An 18,344-nucleotide genomic window follows, 5' to 3' on the forward strand; every position below is an offset into this window, starting at 1 on the left:
TGCACAATTTTGGTAGCAGAGTAACTTGGGCTAGCTGAACTGCTTTATTGAAAAACATAAAAATTTAAAAATCTTGAAAGCCACAGACTCTGTACCTCTTCCTCTTGTCCCCCACTCTCTCTGGGCTCCTCATTCCCCCGGCAGGACGTCCTCTTGGCCTTTGGGGACTGACTTAGCCAGTTCTGTCTGAGCCTGGGGCACTGAGGGGTCTTGAGGGTGATGCCCAGCTCCCATGGTGTCGTCCTCCACCCCCATGTCCCCGCCCGGACTGACCCCGCCCCGCGGCCGCGGTCTATTTTGGGCGCACCGGCGGCGGCGGTGGCGCGGGATCGCTGACAGTCGCGGATCCTGTGACACCTCCCAGCAGCCAGGCACTTGTTGCTCCCGGGACCTGTTGTCAATCCCATAGCTCGCTTTTCCCTTTAGCCCCCTGCTGGCTCCCAGAGTCGGCTCTTTCCGTGTGACACCTGGGACGCTGATCTCTCAGGCATCACTGTCCTTGCTTGGGGAAACTGATAAGAAATAGGTGGTCTTTAAAAAAAAAAAAAAATTGAACACTGCGCAGAAGAGAGGTTTCCACTGTGAACAGGAGCCCGAAGCGCTGCAGAGGTGGCGCCTCTCCGGCCTGGGACCGCGGCCCGGGGCGCCGACGGCATGACGGACTCGGCGACAGCTAATGGGGACGATAGGGACCCCGAGATCGAGCTCTTCGTGAAGGTAGGTCGACATCGCGGGCCTCTCTCCGTGCTGGCCCTGTCGTGATCTCAAGTGTCAGGGCGCAGATCCCTCTGGGACTCGGGACCCTCCCTAGGGAGCGCAGCCCAGCGTCCTGCCCTTGCAGAGGGCTTTTCAGCAAAGGGTTCCCGGGAGGATGGAGTGAGCTTCAACCGGGCAGGTGGCTGTCTTCTTGGAGAGCTGACTTGCAGTCTGTCAAACACGGTAGGACAGGTCACCCCCGTGGATTCCGAGCTCCGAGGGACGCGGTGATGTGGGCTGATCTTGGAGGATGTCCCCAGTTATTGGGACAGGAGAACCTGGCTGGACCAGTAAACTTTTCTTCTACGGTAGAGGAAGGAGGAGGGACGGATGGGTGAGAGAAGGAAGAGCATTGAGAAAAAATGATCTTTGGCAAAACAAAAAGCATTTCCCAGCACCCCTCCTTTTATTCAGATGTACTAAAATAAAAGTGAAGGTCACAAAGCTATTTTCTTGCTTTGTGGCTTGGAGGGGAGAAAAGGAACACCCGGTTCCCCCGCTGTTATTGTCGCTGTCATTATAACTCTGCAGGGAAGGCTCAGGTAACCAGGGGACCTGCCAGTCAACCCGACTCAAGGCTGCAAAGCAGCAGCGTCTTGCAGAACCAAATTAAGCCCTCTGCTTCCTGGGCGCCCCGTGAGCAGTGGCTGGAGCGAGACAGCGGCTGTATTTCTTTTACAAGCTGCTGGAGAAGGACGAGGCCCGGCTTGCGGGGCGTAGGCAGAAACATTTGATCAGCCCTCCTTGCAGACACTGCAGAAGCAGAAACCTGGAAACCTGAGGCGGGAGGAAAGCAGCCTCTGGGCGTGCTGAGTCGCCAGGACTTGGGGGAGGGGGAGAAGCTCCGCTGCCTGATTACCTAGACTTCACAAAGGGGAATAAAACCCAGTGCAATTTTCCTACAATAAAGTGCTGAGAACACACTTGATGTTTAAAGGGCATGAATATAACCTGGAAACCTGAAGTTGTTAATTTGCTGTAATCACTCGGTTCCAAGCCAGCTGAATAGACTTCAGCAGAAAGTTTTAGGTTTGTGTAAACCTGAACACACCTTTACTTCGTTGACATCTTTGAAACACACACACACACACACACACACACACACACACACACACACACACACACTATTCCATACATATCGAATATCTAATGTATATAAAATCTGTTACAACTTGTTTTTTCTGTCTACAAAGTGATCTAGATCCCCTTTAGGCAGTTTTAGGTGTGCTAGCCAACCTAGGTAACAAGACCCTGTGACCTCCCAGGCTGGACAGAACCGGGCCAGGAGGAGCCACGTCGGGTGCCCTGAGCCCCGGCGGCCAGGCCCACAGCCGGGAGGGTGAATGGACCCAGCTTTCACAAAGCCTTGCCGCTTTCCTTAAGAGAGCCATTCTTGGACTTGCTCGGATTCCCTGGGAGTAGGGACTTCAAGGTGTCGGGTTGCCTGAGAGAAATTTCAAACACACATTGGTTCTTTTGAGCCAAAGGAGCCCTTTGCCCTGGTACCAGGCGTGGAGACCAATTCTACCTGTGTCTTTGGAATTTCATGTTGGCAGCATTCGGAGATTTTGTCTATTTATATAAAAAAGCTTACTCCACAGCTCAAGTAGCCACCAGAGAATTCTAGAATATCTGTGCTGTCATCTGCTCTTTCTCTAAAGAGAAGCAATTAGTGAGAGCCAAGCAGCCCGTGGTGGCCCTAAGACCAGATTGATGGCAGAGCTGTTTTGATCCCCTTCCTCATTTGTGAGCTTCTGGTTACTATTACAGTTACAGAGTATACACAAAAGCTGGATCAGCCGGGTGGTGGTGGCACACACCTTTAATCCCAGCACTCGGGAGGCAGAGGCAGGCAGATCTCTCAGTTCAAAGCCAACCTGGTCTCCAGAGTGAGTTCCAAGACAGCCAAGGCTGCACAGAGAAACCCTGTTTCAGAGAACAAAAACAAACAGGCTTGAGTCTAGAGTGGGCATGCCTCCAGTGGTGTCATTTTGGGGGAGCAGGTACCCCGTTTGCAGAATCAAACTTTCCCTAAATCTGAAGTTTCTCTCCTGGGTTCCCACAGAAAGAATGTCTCTGGGGGTCTGGTGTTGGGTAGCAGAGGTGCTGTCTGAAGGGAGGGTGGGTTGGGTCCTTTGAAGTAACTCACATAGAGAAGGCCTCACCTGGAGCCCTGTTGGTCATTTTAAAGGGCCTGTGAAGGAAACCCCGCCCCCAACTCAGCCTAACACTGAGTCTGCCGGTCTCCACTACCGCTCAGTGAGTTTCAAAGTTGTTCTCTTTCCATGCACTCAATAGTCTCATCTGTTTCTACTGCAGTGATAAGAATAGCCAGAGTAGTGATAAATGGCAGCATCCTAGGTCATGTGAAGCACAGTGAGAGATTATCTCATTGAGTCCTCACATCCTTATTCATGAAGATTATTTCGCTCTTGTGTAAAAGGAAGAAAACAGTTCACTATGACTCACGGGACCTTGTGATCCGTTCAGTCACAGCACTTGGTGAACTGTGGTTTGCTCCCTTTCAATACCCAAGGCTTTAATACCCAAGGGATTAATGTCATGATCCTATTGAGCAATCCTGTGCTCAGGGAAGGTGTGTGAAATGCTCTTAAGTAGACCTCGAACAGCATTCATATTCAGTACTCAGTTCTGGCACTTTATACTCCATATATACCGTCTTTCCCCAAACACCAATATGTCAGTCCTTACACTATTTATTTACCTGCATATCCTGTAGCCCAGGCTGGCCTTGAATTCCCTAAGTACCTAAAGATGGCCTTGAGCTCCTCATCCTCCTGCCTTCATCTTCCGAATGCTAAGAATGTACCACCATGCCCAACATACTTGGTACTGAGGATGGAACCCAGGATTTCATGAATGCTAATCCAGCACTCAACCAACTGAGTTTCATCATCAGCCCCTGATACTTTATTCTGGCAAGTTAGGCTCCTGATGTCACACAAAACCTGCACCCAAGTTATCTCTCTGCCTCTAATGAACTATGAACGAATTACCCAACTCCCTTAGTTTTCTGTGGTCTCTTCTTTAGCCCCACGTGTTTATAATAGCAATGATGATAACAATAATAACAACAACTCATTGTTGTCCAAAGCAAGATACTTGGAGAGCGAAGGGAACTGTGTGTGGTGCTTAGACTGGGAGAATAGATGTGAGCAGGATTGTGTGGATGTGTGGTACTCTGGTTAAGCAAATGCAGTCACCACCAACTTGCTGTGAAAATTCCATGGGAGCAGACAGGCGAAAGTGCGTTGTGAGCTGGAGATTGCTCCAAATGTCTTACCTTCCACCTTCCTGTAGGTTGTATGGCAAATAGAGTGTCACTGGATTTGTGTGTCCCCTATTTCCTTTGGAGAGCCCGGGGCTGGCTCCCTCCTCACTTGCAGGGATATTTTGAGAATGGATGAGATCATCTGGAGCTTGGACTTTGATCATGAAGGGAGGGCAGGTACCGGGTTAGAGAAGGCAATGAATATGGTGAAGGAAAGAGTAAAGAACAAGGGAACAAAAAGCGAAACAGAAAGCAGTTTGAGAGGACAAACAGGACGTTCTGAGCAGGCTGCATCAAGACCTCCCTCCACTCCTGACCGCACCCTAGGTCCCAGGTACAGAGAGCTACCAAAGAGAAAGCATCGTGGTGGACAAGTCTCCTGCAGTCATTTCCTGAGACTAGGGCGATCAGCAGAAGCAATGGATTCTTAAGCCTGGGTACACGGGCAAGTCATTTAGGGAAAGTGAAAGGCTCTGGAGCCAGGATATTCCCCCGGGCTGATGACATCAGTCCCCAAGGTCAGAGCCCAGAGCAGTCTTTTCAATGCTACCCTGAGGTGACTCCAGTGTGCAGGCCTTATGGAGAGCCAGATGGGTGCAGGGCAGGCAGCTTCTGTACACTAAAATAGTGTGTGTTAAAATCCTGACTGTCTAGTAAACTGGGGGTGTTGTGGTCAGGAGGGCTGTGGATAGAAAGTGAGACTCAATCAACAATTGCTGCTGGGCTGGTTAGTGATCCTCTCCACAGAACTCTAGAACAGTCCATGCATGAATATGGCTAGCCAAATAGTCCTCCACACGATGTGCATGTGGTGTGATGTTCTGGATGCAAATGACCAGTTGTTTTCTTTCCTGGTGACCCCAAACTCTCTGACAGTGGAACAGGCCATCAGTCGAGTCATGAGGCACATAACGTGATCACCTGGTTTCCAGAACAGGCAGGATGGAGTCTCATGGTGTTCCCTACGTAGCCATCAGCTGCTGTGTTGCTGTGACAGCCTGGTCCTTTCAGGCAGCTCACCAAAGCATAAGCTATTCCATGAGGGGTGTGTGTGTGTGTGTGTGTGTGTGTGTGTGTGTGTGGTGTGTATGTGGTGCACATGCTCACACACTTGGAGGCCAGATGAGGACATCAGATGTTCTGCTCTGTCACTCTTTCCCTTTTTTTGCCTTGAAACAGGTTCCCTCATTGACCTTGGAGTCGGGATGGTAAACATCGGGCCCCAGTAATGGGATGATCCTGTTGTCTCCATCCTCAGAGGCAGTGTTGGGGTAACAGAGGCAGGAGATTACCTATGGGTTCTGGGGATTTGAACTCAGATCTTCATATTTGTGCATCAAGCATGCTTACTCATTGAACTGTCTCCTCAGCCATGTGTGTGCATATGTGTGTGTGTATATGTGTGTATGCATGCACAATGTGCACAGCTGTGTTTGTGATATAGGTATATGTTTGCATGGATATATGCATGCATGCATGCATGTTGGTGCATATGCACATGTGTGCATATGCAAGTGGAGGTCAGAGGTGTCTTCCTTGATCATTCTCCACCTTATCTCTTGATTAGGGTTTGTCTATCTTGTTGATTTTCTCAAAGAACCAACTCCGTTTCATTGGTTCTCTGTGTTGTTATCTTTGTTTCTATTTTGATTTCATCCCTCAGTTTGATGGTTTCTTGTCTCCTCTTGGCTGTGCTAACTTTTTTTTTGTTCGAGAGCTTTCAGGTATGCTGTTAGGTTGCTAGCATGAGATCTTACCCACTATTATTATTATATTTCTTATGCAGGCACTTAGTGCTATGAACTTCTTCTTAGCACTGCTCTCATTGTTGCCCATAAGTCTGGGTGTGCTGTGCATTCATGTTCATGGAATTCTAGAAAGTCTTTCATTTCTTTCTTTTTTATGTCTTGACTCGTTTTTCCCTCAGTAGAGAGTTGGTCAGTTTCCTTGAATTTGTAAGCTTTCTGCTGTTTCTGTTGTTGTTGAAATCCAGCTTTAATCTGTGGTGGTCTGATAGGACGCAGGGGGTTATTTCAGTTTTCTTGTATGTGTTGAGACTTGTTATGTGTCCAAGTACGTGACCAATTTTGGAGAAAGTTTCATGAGGCACTGAGGAGAAATGTTCTGTAGATATCTGTTAGGTCCATTTGGTTTATAACTTCTGTTAGCTCCAGTATTTCTGTTTCGTTTTTGTCTGGTTGACCTGTCCACTGGTGAGAGTGGGGTATTGAAGTCTTCCACTATCAGTGCACGAAGGTCAATATGGGATTTAAGCTGTAGTAGCGTAGACACTCGGGTGTCTTGTATTTGGGGCATAGATGTTAATAATTGAAATGCCATCTTGGTGGATTTATAGTAGTCTGGGCTGGCATCTGTGGTCTCTTAGAGTCTGTAGCACATCTGTCCAGGCCCTTCTGGCTTTTAGAGTCTACATTGAGAACTTGGGTGTAATTCTAATAGGCCTGTCTTTATGTGCTACTTGGATTTTCCCTTGCAGCTTTTAATATTTTTCCTTTATTCAGTATGTTTAGTGTTTCGATTATTATGTAGTGAGGGACTTTCTTTTCTGGTCCAATCTATTTGGTGTTCTGTAAGCTTCTTGTACCTTTATAGGCATCTTCTTCTTTAGGTTAGGAAATTTTTCTTCTGTAATTTTGTTGAAAATATTTTCTAAACATTTTAGCTGGAATTCTTTTCCTTCCTCTATTCCTATTATTCCTAGGTTTGGTCTTTTCATAGTGACGCAGATTTTCTGGATGATTTGTGCCAGGAATTTTTCAAATTTAACACTTTCTTTGACTGATATATCTGTTTCTTCTATCTTATCTTCAACACCTGAGGTTTTCTCTTCAATCTCTTGCATTCTGTTGGTGAAGCTTGCCTCTGTAGTTCCTGTTCCAATTCCTAAATTTTTTGTTTCCACAATTCCCTCAGGTTATCTTTTCTTTATTGCCTCTATTTCCATTTTCAAGTCTTGAACAGTTTTATCCATTTTCTTCAACTGTTTGTGTTCCTGGATTTCTTCAAAGGACTTATCAATTCCCACCCACCCCCGAGTCACACAGCTGGTATAAGGTCTTTTTCTTCAGCTATGTTGGAATATTCAGGGCTTGCTGGGACAGCATAGTTGGGTTCTAGTGGAGACATCCTGCCCTGGCTGGTATTGATTGTGTTTTTATGCTGGTGTCTAGGCATCTGGGTTTGAGATGATTATAGGTCTAGGTGCTGATTTCTGGGTTTGTCTTTGTTGGATGGATGTTTTACTCATTGGTTTCTGTTTCCTCTCTGAATTTTCAGAGAGTGTGATGGCTGCATGTTGTCTGTTTACTGGCCTGCTCAGCTTATATGTTCACAGGGCATGCCTGCTGGTGTTGGAGGCTGGGGTACAGTGAAAAGTGGGGGAAGGGAGGCTAAGAGGGAAGAGTCTGTGGGATCCACAGGAGATGTGGGCAGGAGGGAAGAGAAGCTGTGGCTGATGGTCTGTTGCAGCTCTAGGAAGAAGACTGAGGGGTTGGGTCTAGGGCACCAGAGAGGGAGAAGATGGTCTGTGGGCAGTCCACCTGGCTGTCTGGCAGGCATCATGATCTACTCTCAATATCCCAATACTCAGCATCTATGTGTACCATCGCTGCTTCCTCTCCAGGTATTCAAGGTTGAACGGTGCATATCTCAGGTGCTATGGCAGGGTGTGGGGTGCCCATAGCTCTCCAGGGACAGAAATCCAGAATCAGTGGCATCAGCTCCTGCCTTCCTGCTGATCTGTACTCTCTCTTTGGGTGTCTGCTGGCTCTCCCCTGTTGGGGTCAGAGTCTATGCAGATAGACAAGTAGTTAGGTTGAAAGCGTTTTGGTTTTGCTTCTCCTCGAGAGGCCAGGTGCTAAGTCTATAGTCGTAGGGAAGTGTGACAGTGTCAGGCTGTGGTGGTCTGGCTGCAGAGGTTATGGCAATTTGGTTGACATCATAGGCCATAGTTTTCTTCCTCCCTCCCTTCTTTCTGTTCTTTTCCTTCCTTCTTTCCTTCCTCCCTTCCCACTAGTACAGTGCACGTGACAGCGGTACATATTTGATGGGTTTGGTCTGCTGCGTTTGAATTTGGGTGTGTGACTGGGGCCGCCTCTGCAGACCCTGTGTAAGGCAACTAGAGAAGACCCAGACTTTAAAGCCCCTTCCCTTAGACAGCACGGCAAGTCATAGCTTAGTGTCACCCCCTTGTCTCCTTGACATAGCTGTGACATAGACCAAGGGCAGCTGGCCCTTAGGACAGCCGTCCTCAGATCCCAGTCTCTGACTAGGCTGATGTTTCACCAACCAGAGACCATTGCCTAAAGGGTGGGGTTGTCGTCACCACAGTACAGATGCGACACAGTACACCCACCACTGACTCTGGAAGTTGACTCTTCCTGCCAATTGCTCCAACATCCAACAAAGTTTCCTCACAGCTGCTTCCCGTGAAAGGTGGGATCGCAGGGCTCTGTTCCTTTTCCTGTCTCTTGGCTCCGGGAAGAGTCTCCTAGCCTCACGTGAGAATTGTGGCGTTGACCCTTGGGTGAGAAGACGACTTCAGAGTCTAGGCCCTTTGTTTTTGGAGGTCTGTGGTTTCTTCTTTGCATCCCCCCGACCCCCTTCCAATGACTTCTAAGCCCTGCATTGGTGTAGAGGCTCTGGGAGGCAACACAAATACACGTGAGCTTCTCAAAGGTGTGGGTGTGTAAAAGGTTTCTCACCATCCAGGAATTCAGAAGGAGTCTGCTCTACATACTGAAGAGACATCTCTGCCAGCCTCTGGGGAAGCTAGACATGTATGTATTTCCTCGAAAGACATTTTGAGTTCCAAGATATGAAGTTATTTAAGGACAAATAAGAATTGCTATCAGAACTGTGAAGAGCCTTTCATTTTAAAAAAAGAAGGGGCTCCAGCCTGTAGAAGTGCCCCATAGTACTGTTGGCACAGGAAGAGTACCCAGCCTGTAGAAGTCTCATAGTGCTGTTGTTGGTACAGGAAGAGTACCCAGCCTGTAGAAGTACCCATAGTACTGTTGGCACAGGAAGAGTACCCAGCCTGTAGAAGTACCCATAGTACTGTTGGCACAGGAAGAGTACCCAGCCTGTAGAAGTCTCATAGTGCTGTTGTTGGTACAGGAAGAGTACCCAGCCTGTAGAAGTACCCATAGTACTGTTGGCACAGGAAGAGTACCCAGCCTGTAGAAGTACCCATAGTACTGTTGGCACAGGAAGAGTACCCAGCCTGTAGAAGTACCCATAGTACTGTTGGCACAGGAAGAGTACCCAGCCTGTAGAAGTACCCCATAGTACTGTTGGCACAGGAAGAGTACCTAGCCTGTAGAAGTACCTCATAGCACTGTTGTTGGCACAGGAAGAGTACCCAGCCTGTAGATGCCCCATAGCACTGTTGGCACAGGAAGAGTACCCAGCCTGTAGAAGTACCCCATAGTACTGTTGGCACAGGAAGAGTACCCAGCCTGTAGATGCCCCATAGCACTGTTGTTGGTATAGGAAAAGTACCCAGCCTGTAGATGCCCCATAGCTCTGTTGTTGGCACAGGAAGAGTACCCAGCCTGTAGAAGTACCCTATAGCACTGTTGTTGGCACAGGAAGAGTACCCAGCCTGTAGATGCCCCATAGCACTGTTGTTGGCACAGGAAGAGTACTGAGCCTGTAGATGCCCCAGAGCACTGTTGGCACAGGAAGAGTACCCAGCCTGTAGAAGTACCCTATAGGACTGTTGTTGGCACAGGAAGAGTACCCAGCCTGTAGAAGTACCCTATAGGACTGTTGTTGGCACAGGAAGAGCCTGCATTTTACTTATTGTTGTGGTCCTGGTAAACAATGGTGAGGGCAGAGGGCTGAGCCTTGGATGAATGGACACCTCTACAGATCTTCACGTGGTCTTCCTCAATCCTTCTCCCTATAGGTTTAGTTTTAGGGAGGTTGAGGAGAGAGACCCAGCCAACTGTATCTTCACACAGCTCCCCTGAAGTCACTCTGGGGTTCACCAAAGACAAAGAACCACTGGCTCAAACCCAGGTAAAAGGAACTAACTGAGCCCATGGGAGATCAGAAGGAAAGAATGAGAGCCGGGACCTGCTAAAGCATGCATTTTACAGGATGGAGGAGGCTAAAGGCAAACACGCTCATTAGTGTGAAGCATCCCACATTGGCCTCAGCTAAACCAGGAAAGGGAGGAATGCTTTGACCTTTTTTTTCTATCTGCTCTTCTTCTCTTGTGATTTTTCTTAGTAATACAGGAGTGACAAGCAACTTTAAAAGCCAGGCAAGTGGGGGATATGAGCTACAGAAAGAACTTGAGGGGTTGGGGCTTCCGGGGGATTTCAGAGGACGGACGAAGTGGTTAGCGCAGATGGTTACGGAGCACCACCCTGTGCCAGACTCTGAACGCTGAAGGGAGATGAGAGAGAAATCCAAAACAAATGGGATTGCAGCGGTCCAGGAGCATGCCGCGAGGGAGGTGAAATGAGCACACACCGCAGGATGTGGCAGGATGCAAGATGAGGGGTGCGGATGAACGGACCAGGGTGGCATTATTGAAGGACCCCAAAAATAATCTGAGAGAAAGTAAACCCGGCAGTGAACCTTGAGGCATGGTCACAAGTGAAGATTCTCAGGTCCCTGGGAGTAGGAAAGCAGGGTGAAGTTCAGGACCCAGGGCTGTCCAGGGCTGTCTGCCAGGAACGGAATCTGCAACGGGACAGCTGTTGGAAATAAGCCACACACAACAAGAAGAGGGAATCGTGTATGATAGTGCTCCCTTGTAAGGGATGGGAGTCACTAGCGCTGTCTGCCTGCAGTCCATGATTAGAAAGGCTTATCTGCTGTGTTGTATGATACATGGAGATGGCAATAAACTCAGGGACAGATCTGGATCCTGGTCCTGCTCTACCACATGTGATTTGCTCTTCTATGCAATGGGATCAGCAACCATAAAATCATATCATTTTTCATTTATACCTGTGGTGGTTTGAAAGAAAATAGCCCCTGAAGGGAGCAGTACTCTTAGGATGTGTGGCTTTGTTGGAGTAGTTGTGGCCTTGTTGGAGTAGGTGTGGTCTTGTTGGAGAAAGTGTGTCACTGTGGACATGGGCTTTGAGGTCTCATATATGCTCAAGTCATGCCCAGACAGACAGACCCATTGCCTGCAAGATGTAGGACTCTCAGCTCCAGCTCCAGCACCATGTCTGCCTGCATGCTGCCATGTCCCGCCATGGTGATAATGAACTGAACTGCAGAACTGTGAGCGAGCCACCCCAATTGAATGTTTTCTTTATGAGAGTTACCGTGGTCATAGTGTCTCTTCACAGCAATAGAAAACCTAACTAGGACAACACTATCCAGAAGTCATCTAGTGTGGCCCTCTCTGAGCAGACAGTTTCAGTAGGATATTTTGGAGTGCGTGCGTGCTGTATGGATGGAAAAAAATAAGTAGCTGCTGTTTGGCCATTGCTGTTGTGAGCATGCCCACCATGGAAACACCCACCATTTCCATGCCCACCATGGCCACACCCACAATTTCCATGCCCGCCATGGCCACGCCCACTATTCTCATGCCTACTGTGGCCACAGGAGTGTCAGGAGAGCCTTGAGGCAGGTGGGACCCCGCACAAGTCCTGTTAGAAGTCTTTCCATACCCAAGCAGATTGGAATGGCAGAGGGTGCTGTGGGAAAGTGTAGAAGAGTGCCTGGAAGAAGCCTGTGTGGCATGTGAGGAACACCAAAGCCTCATGGTGACATGGTGAATTCATTCATTTCTGAACAGATGAGTTCTCATACTGGAATGGTGATAACCCTACTGTGCTTGGCCAGCGTGGCCAACAGCACTGAGTCAGTGCACCAAATGCCCTGAGTGGAGATCGGTTCATTGAGCTTTAAGGCTCCTTTTCATACTGAAACACTCTGACTTTACAGTGAAATGGAGGCTCTGAGGAAGAGAGTTGTCGGTCATGAAAAATGACACGACACGACTTCAGAACAGTTTCATTTGCAGCATGGGCAGGGAAATTGTGTTTAAACCTTAGTGTTAGTGCTTGAAAACTGGAGTCAAGAACCAGGGTGGTCAGGGTCAGGGCTGTGGGTTTGAACTCCTCCTTAGAGCGATTGTTGAAGAAACGCGTTCCCCATAGGAGAGCACATGGAGAAGGTGGGAAGAAATAAGGATGGTGCGTTAACAAGGAGGGAGGGATGGGACACAGGACGAGTTGGTAAAGTGATGAGAAGTCGGAATGGGGATAAATAGAACACTCTGGGTGCTGTGTGAATGAAGGCTTGGAGTCAAGAAATGCCAGGCTGTGTCCTCTAAGAAGTAAGACCTCTGCTTAGCTGGAGCCAAGAGAGTGAATGTAGGGCATGTCGGGAAGGCAGATGGAGCTATAAGTAAGAGTTGTAACGGAGATTATGGACTGGATATTTTATAAACAAGAGAACTGTATTGCTTAGTACTGGGGGTTGGAAGTTCAAGGGGAAGGCACTGGCAGGTTAGATGTCTGGTGAGGACCTGCTTTTTGGTTCATAAATGCTACCTTGGAGTTGCGTTCTCAACTGATAGGACGGGAAATCCCTGGTGGCTCTCTCCTGACCTAACCACCTCCCCGAGTCCCTACCCCTGAATACTATCACCTTCAACATGAAGTTTCAACATTTGAATTTTTGAAGGAAATGCAGATGTTGATAACATAGCAAATCACAAGGCATCCCTGAGCAATTGAGACTTAGGTTTAAAATTCAGATCTGCTTAGTAAAAGTGCTATTTTAAGGGGAGAGGGTGTTTGATTATCTGACCATGGCTCACCTGACCCTGATGCAACTGAAGAGACCCCTGCAGTATGGACAGGGACGTTCCCTTAGTGTCACGGTCATGGTCACCCATGTTTGGTGTTGTCGGTCTCCCTGAACTAAGCTCCATGGGCCTTACAGTAATGTTTTCCACTTCCGTCCATCATTGGTCAGTGGTAAGGGAGAAAGAACCAAGAATTCAACACAAAACAACACAAACGGAGGAGAGGAAAGGTGCAGCCAGCAGTGCCTGGCAGGAAGCCAATTACCTGGAACGAGAGGAAGGAAACCCTTGTCCCGGTTACTGGCTCTTATGAGTCCCATTTTGGGAGGTTGTCATGGAGATAGATGGCGGAAGGCTCCTCTCCCCCAGATGTACACCAGTGCTTCCTAACACTTGTCAGTGAGCAAAGGCCCTGAGAATACCACAGGCAAGCAAGGAAGGGCCAGACTCCAGACATGTCAGTCAGAACAGAAACGTTGACATCCACGATGTCTTTGGGATGTGGCTCAGAAACTAAAGGAGCCACCAGCCTGTTGCTGGTTGTCTCAACGACATCAGTCAGGTCTTTCTTGTAGGGAGAGTATAGCCAAGTGGGGAGTCGTGTGACCCTTCCTCATTCTCATACTTTACGGCTTTTGCTGTTGCTTGTATGTTGTTGTTTTGAGACAAATTATCCCAGGTTTGTGTCAAACTCTCTATGTAGCTAAGGATGACCTTGAACTCTGGATTCCCCTGCCTTTATTTGCTGAGTGCTGGGATCATAAACATACGTGGCATGCCTGGTTTATGGGGTGCTGGTTATCAGAGTCCAGGCAGCGGCTTATGCATGTCAGGCAAGTACACAATCAGCTGAGTCACACCTCCAAGGATCTGATCGGTCTGGCACGATTCCTGTGAGGGGGAGAAAAGTTAAGGAGTTTGCTGGCACCTCACAAAAGCTGTAGCCCTGGAGCTCCCTGCATGACTCATAGGCAGCTCTTTCCCAACAGACCTGCTTCCAGGGCAGATGAGAAAGTGACCTCAGCTTCTTCACCCCATCACGGTCCTAGAAACTTCTCCTGGAACTCCTTTCCCCAAAAGAATACGGCTAGAGAAGACCATGGACCGGCCCCTGGAGTCCTTGCGACCTTGGGTCCCCCTAGAGGATAATGTGAAGTTTATACGGGTCTATGCTCTTGAGAAACGTGTGCCAGGATTCCCTCTAACACAGGTGAGGGACCTTTCACTTCAGAGAGGGAGACAAATAGCTCCTGGCTGGCAAGCATTTAGCTTGAAAAAGTGAGTACATAGTTTAGTGGAGGAGAGGTAGTGCTTAGCAGGGTCATCTGCTTGATGGGAGGCCTGGGGTGTAGGGGAAGCATGGCTTGCAGGAGGTAGAAACGGGGTGGGATAAAGATTGCTCACACCATGGTCCTTCCCAGTATGCTTGTTGCTGATGATGCTTCAAGCCAACAGGACAGTAATTGTCTAAATTGGTGACTTCAGCATCTCATATTGGATGGACCCTCTCCTCATGCTGGCTGCTTCCTGCAAAGAAATATGCACACTATCATTTCATTATTGCATATATATTACATGTGTGTTTGTTTCATATGGATACAAACACACACATACTATATAGGATCTACATCTAAATTTTATTGGAGTATTCTAGTTTGATTTCTGTTGCTATGATAAAAATACACTGGCCAAAAGCAGCTGGGGGAGAAAAGGGGGACTTTATTTAAGTTTCCAGTTCCAGGTTACAGTCCATCATTGTGGGGAGGTCAAGGCAGGAACTCCATCCAGACAGCTAGTCATATCACATCCACAGTCACAAGCATACATGCGCACTCACTTACTTGTATTCAGCTTGATTTCTCTGCACCTATACAATTCAGGACCCTCTGCCTGGGGAATGGTGCTTCCATGGTGGATTGAGTCATCCCACATCAATGAACTTAATTGAGACAGTCCCCTACAGGCTAACCCATTGCAGACAATCTGTCACTAAGACTCTCTTCCGAGGTGACGCTAGGTTGTGTCCAGCTAACAATTAAACCCAACTCTCCCAGAGTATATATTTTTCTCTTGAGATTTGAAGTCTGAGACTTGAAAGCCTATAGTTACATACTGCTTGGCACACATCCTTTGCTCAATAATTGGTATTGCTATCATACCTTTGCATGCATATCTTCACATCTTACACATTCAACAACGGTTCAAGTAATGGGGCGTGACAGTGGAGCTCGGGACACTTCTATTTGTGGGGAGTGGGGCTTGGCTTCCTGCCATTTTGTTGGTAGGAGAGTGTAGCTTGTGTGCCTTCGTCTCTAAAAGAAAGGAATTGAATGAATTGCTGCTGTCTGAGGTCCCTTTTAGCTCTGATAGTTGATTATTTTATTCTCCAGTGTACTGAGAATCATCCGGGGCCCTTTGAGAGATTCCAAAAGGATTTACAAAATACTTGGTGAAGAGGCTAAGCTCTTACAGCCCAAGTCAGGGCAGCAAATGTTCCTTTATAAAAGGTCTCATGGCAAATATTTTAAGCTTTGCACGATACCACTGTCTCTGTCACAGGCATGAGGTACCCAGTTCTGTCACCATGAGAACAGCCACAGACAACATGCAAATTAATGGACACACCTGTATTCTAATAATACTTTATTATAGTAACACCATGGGCTGACCTTTGACTTAGCGTCCCAACTGGAATCGTGTGGACTATATACAACCAAATTTGAATTGAGTGTGGTATGGTGGCCAGAGCTGTGGACACGGTCTTTGCTGTCACGGTATGAGAGAGCTGACGCTTTCAGGGGGCAGTGGCCAGGTCTGCCTGTCACTTTTCCATTAAGCCCCAAGAATGATGAGGCAACTTCGGAGTTAACAATGAGGTGGAGTATTCTGAATTTCTTAGAAATGTTTCTGTGTGAATTCAGGCTGTTAATACCCTTTTCTCCATGTGATGAGCTATTCACACAGGAGGAGGTATAGGTATATGACCAGTCTCATAACAAGGTTTCTGAGGTTGTAGTCTGAGTGTTAGAGTGTACATGGACCAGTACTTCTGTAAGTCTACCACCACTTGGGCTACTCCTTTGTCAAATGATCCCTGTGCTATTTACTGGTTGATCTGGTATCTACCAGGCCACACATTGCTGACATGTGCTGTGTGTCTGTTTAGCACCCTGATAGTTTTGTGGTAGGACGTAGCTACCTGACAGAGGGAAGATGTACCATGTCCTTGAACGGATACAGCAATGAAAAAAAATCAAAGATTCCCTCAGCTCCAGACCAGTGTACGGCCCAGGTGAGAGGGCAAGACATCCAAACAGCCATGCCCATCTGTAGGGCCTCAGACAGTTGTCCCAGAAGGCAGACTTCTTGAGAAATGGCACTGTTTTCCTATGAGGTCACCTTTTCTTAATGGTAAACAGTTGGGGTGGTTTCTGTCCTTGACTTCCCTGTATCCTTGACCAAGACACTTGACCTCTCTGGGGAATGTTTCAACTATGAAACAGATTGGAACCACATTCCTGGCCCTGCTGCATGCTGGCCTCAATTCAAAGTGTATAAATTTGAAGAATCCACTTAAAGTCGTTGGATTTTGTTGACTTACACTGGTTCAAGTTCATATAAGTCAGTTTCACTGTGCATCTACATATGGGGGCATGCAAGTAATTTTTTCATACTGGAAGACCTTTTTCAGCAGTGTGATACATTATGGTTTGACAGAAATTTTTTTCTGGGGGTCAACAATTTATAATAAAAAGGCAGTTTTACCCATTATTTATGTGTTTATATGTTGGGAGTATTTTCAACTCAATTAAATACTGACATTTACAGTGGACATTTGTCACCAGCCATCACCACCAACACATCTTAGGTCTAGTATCTCCAACACAGGACCCATGAATTAGTCATCGAGATCCATTTCTTTTCTGTTCAAAACAGCTAGGGTTCCACCTGTGGTTTGCAAATAAGGATCCCCTGTCATTATTTCTTTAAAAAAAAAGTATAAATAGAACATTTTTTTAATGTCTTCCATACTCTATTACTTACAAATCCTAGTATGTGTGCATGTATATATCCTGCATCAGTGACTGTACAGAATCAATGGCTGGATGAATGAGCGCAGGGGCTTGCTGTAGAAGGAATCTGTGCATTTAGACCCACTGGGCCTGGGGTACATGTCCCACTGACTAGGAAATCGGTTCTCGCAAGCCCAGGGCTTTAATCTTCCCCTTCTTTTAGGTCTTCGCTGTAAAGTAGAAACAGAAAGTACATGCACTCTGTGAAGACTTCTGTCAAGGCTCAAATGTCGTGCTCCCACAGAGCCATGGGTACTTGAAGGATCAAGGGAGGGGCCTTCTCTCCTGCACCCCCTCAACCCCCTCATCAATGCAGTTCATGCAGGAGTTGAAGTCCTCTGCTCTCTGCTTTCTGTCACAGGCTGGAAGACATGGCAAGGCGGGACCACTGACTTTTATGTCCACACCCCCATAAGTTTGCACGGAGCTGAGTATTTCTGAGATGCTCAGTGAATCTCTCAGAGACCGATCACTTGATTGACAAAACTTTGCCCATCCTGATGACGAGAGCTAGAAAATGTTAAATGAGTATATGATTCTCTTTCATCCAAAATGACTTCTGCCTGCAGTTGGGGGAGGAGACAGAATATAATCAAAAATATATTGCATGAAATTTTTTTTCAATTAAAAAATTAAGGATGTGCATACCTCATATTTTGCAATGACAGTGTAGAAAATAAGAATTACAGAAAGTTCCCTCTTATAAACTACCATGTTTTCTGCTCACATGGCCTCGTAGAAATGTCTCCTGAGATCTGGAAAGCAGGTCATGCCCACTGAGCTAAGGAACTGGCTGGAGCCATCCAGCCTTCCAGCTGCTACCATGTTTCAGGCAAGGGACTGCTTGAAAGACCAGAGCTGCTCTCCAAGACAACTGTTAACAGTAGGGGCTCCTCCAAGATGCCGTGGTCCCCTTCCAACTAGCATCCCTGGGTGTGATGTACAGATGTGGACAGCTGCACAGATACTGTGGTCGTCTTAGGGAGGGGAAGCATTATCTCACAGTGAATAAAATTTATTCTTGTGAGATTAAAAACTCACTATTTTATGTTGAAATTACAAGTACACATCCCAAGCACAAATGGATATCTACTACATCTATGGTCTTGAATTATCATGAGGGAGGTTAGGAGGAAGCCTTCAAAAGTTATTTACAAGATGTGAATAAAGGTGGGAAATGCGGGTGTAGAATTAGAACTGCTATTCTGACATGTTCATATTCATGTGCGTCAGCACACACACACCACACACACATCTGTTATCTTTTATGTGTGAACACATGCTAGGTCCATCGAGAAAATTAATTTGGTGACTCGACAGGACAGATTTCAGTAGCCCTTCCAAACTTGTCTGCAGTTGAAACCCTCCCATGAAGCGTTTGCTTTCACTCTCAAGAACCTATTTACAGTTTGGT

General features: G+C 47.2%; 1 protein-coding gene across 1 annotated transcript in view; it reads left to right on the top strand.

Annotated features, from left to right (window-relative positions):
- Positions 1-309: 309 nt before the first annotated feature.
- Positions 310-18,344, top strand: part of Clic5 (chloride intracellular channel 5) — a 96,862-nt gene continuing 78,827 nt past the window's right edge. Inside the window, exon 1 of the mRNA XM_028890694.2 lies at positions 310-717. Coding sequence (XP_028746527.1) covers positions 655-717 — 63 coding nt within the window. The 5' untranslated portion in view covers positions 310-654. The remainder of the gene's footprint in view (positions 718-18,344) is intronic.

This window comes from Peromyscus leucopus, chromosome 16_21, assembly GCF_004664715.2.
Source record: "Peromyscus leucopus breed LL Stock chromosome 16_21, UCI_PerLeu_2.1, whole genome shotgun sequence".
NCBI classification, from domain to species: domain Eukaryota; kingdom Metazoa; phylum Chordata; class Mammalia; order Rodentia; family Cricetidae; genus Peromyscus; species Peromyscus leucopus.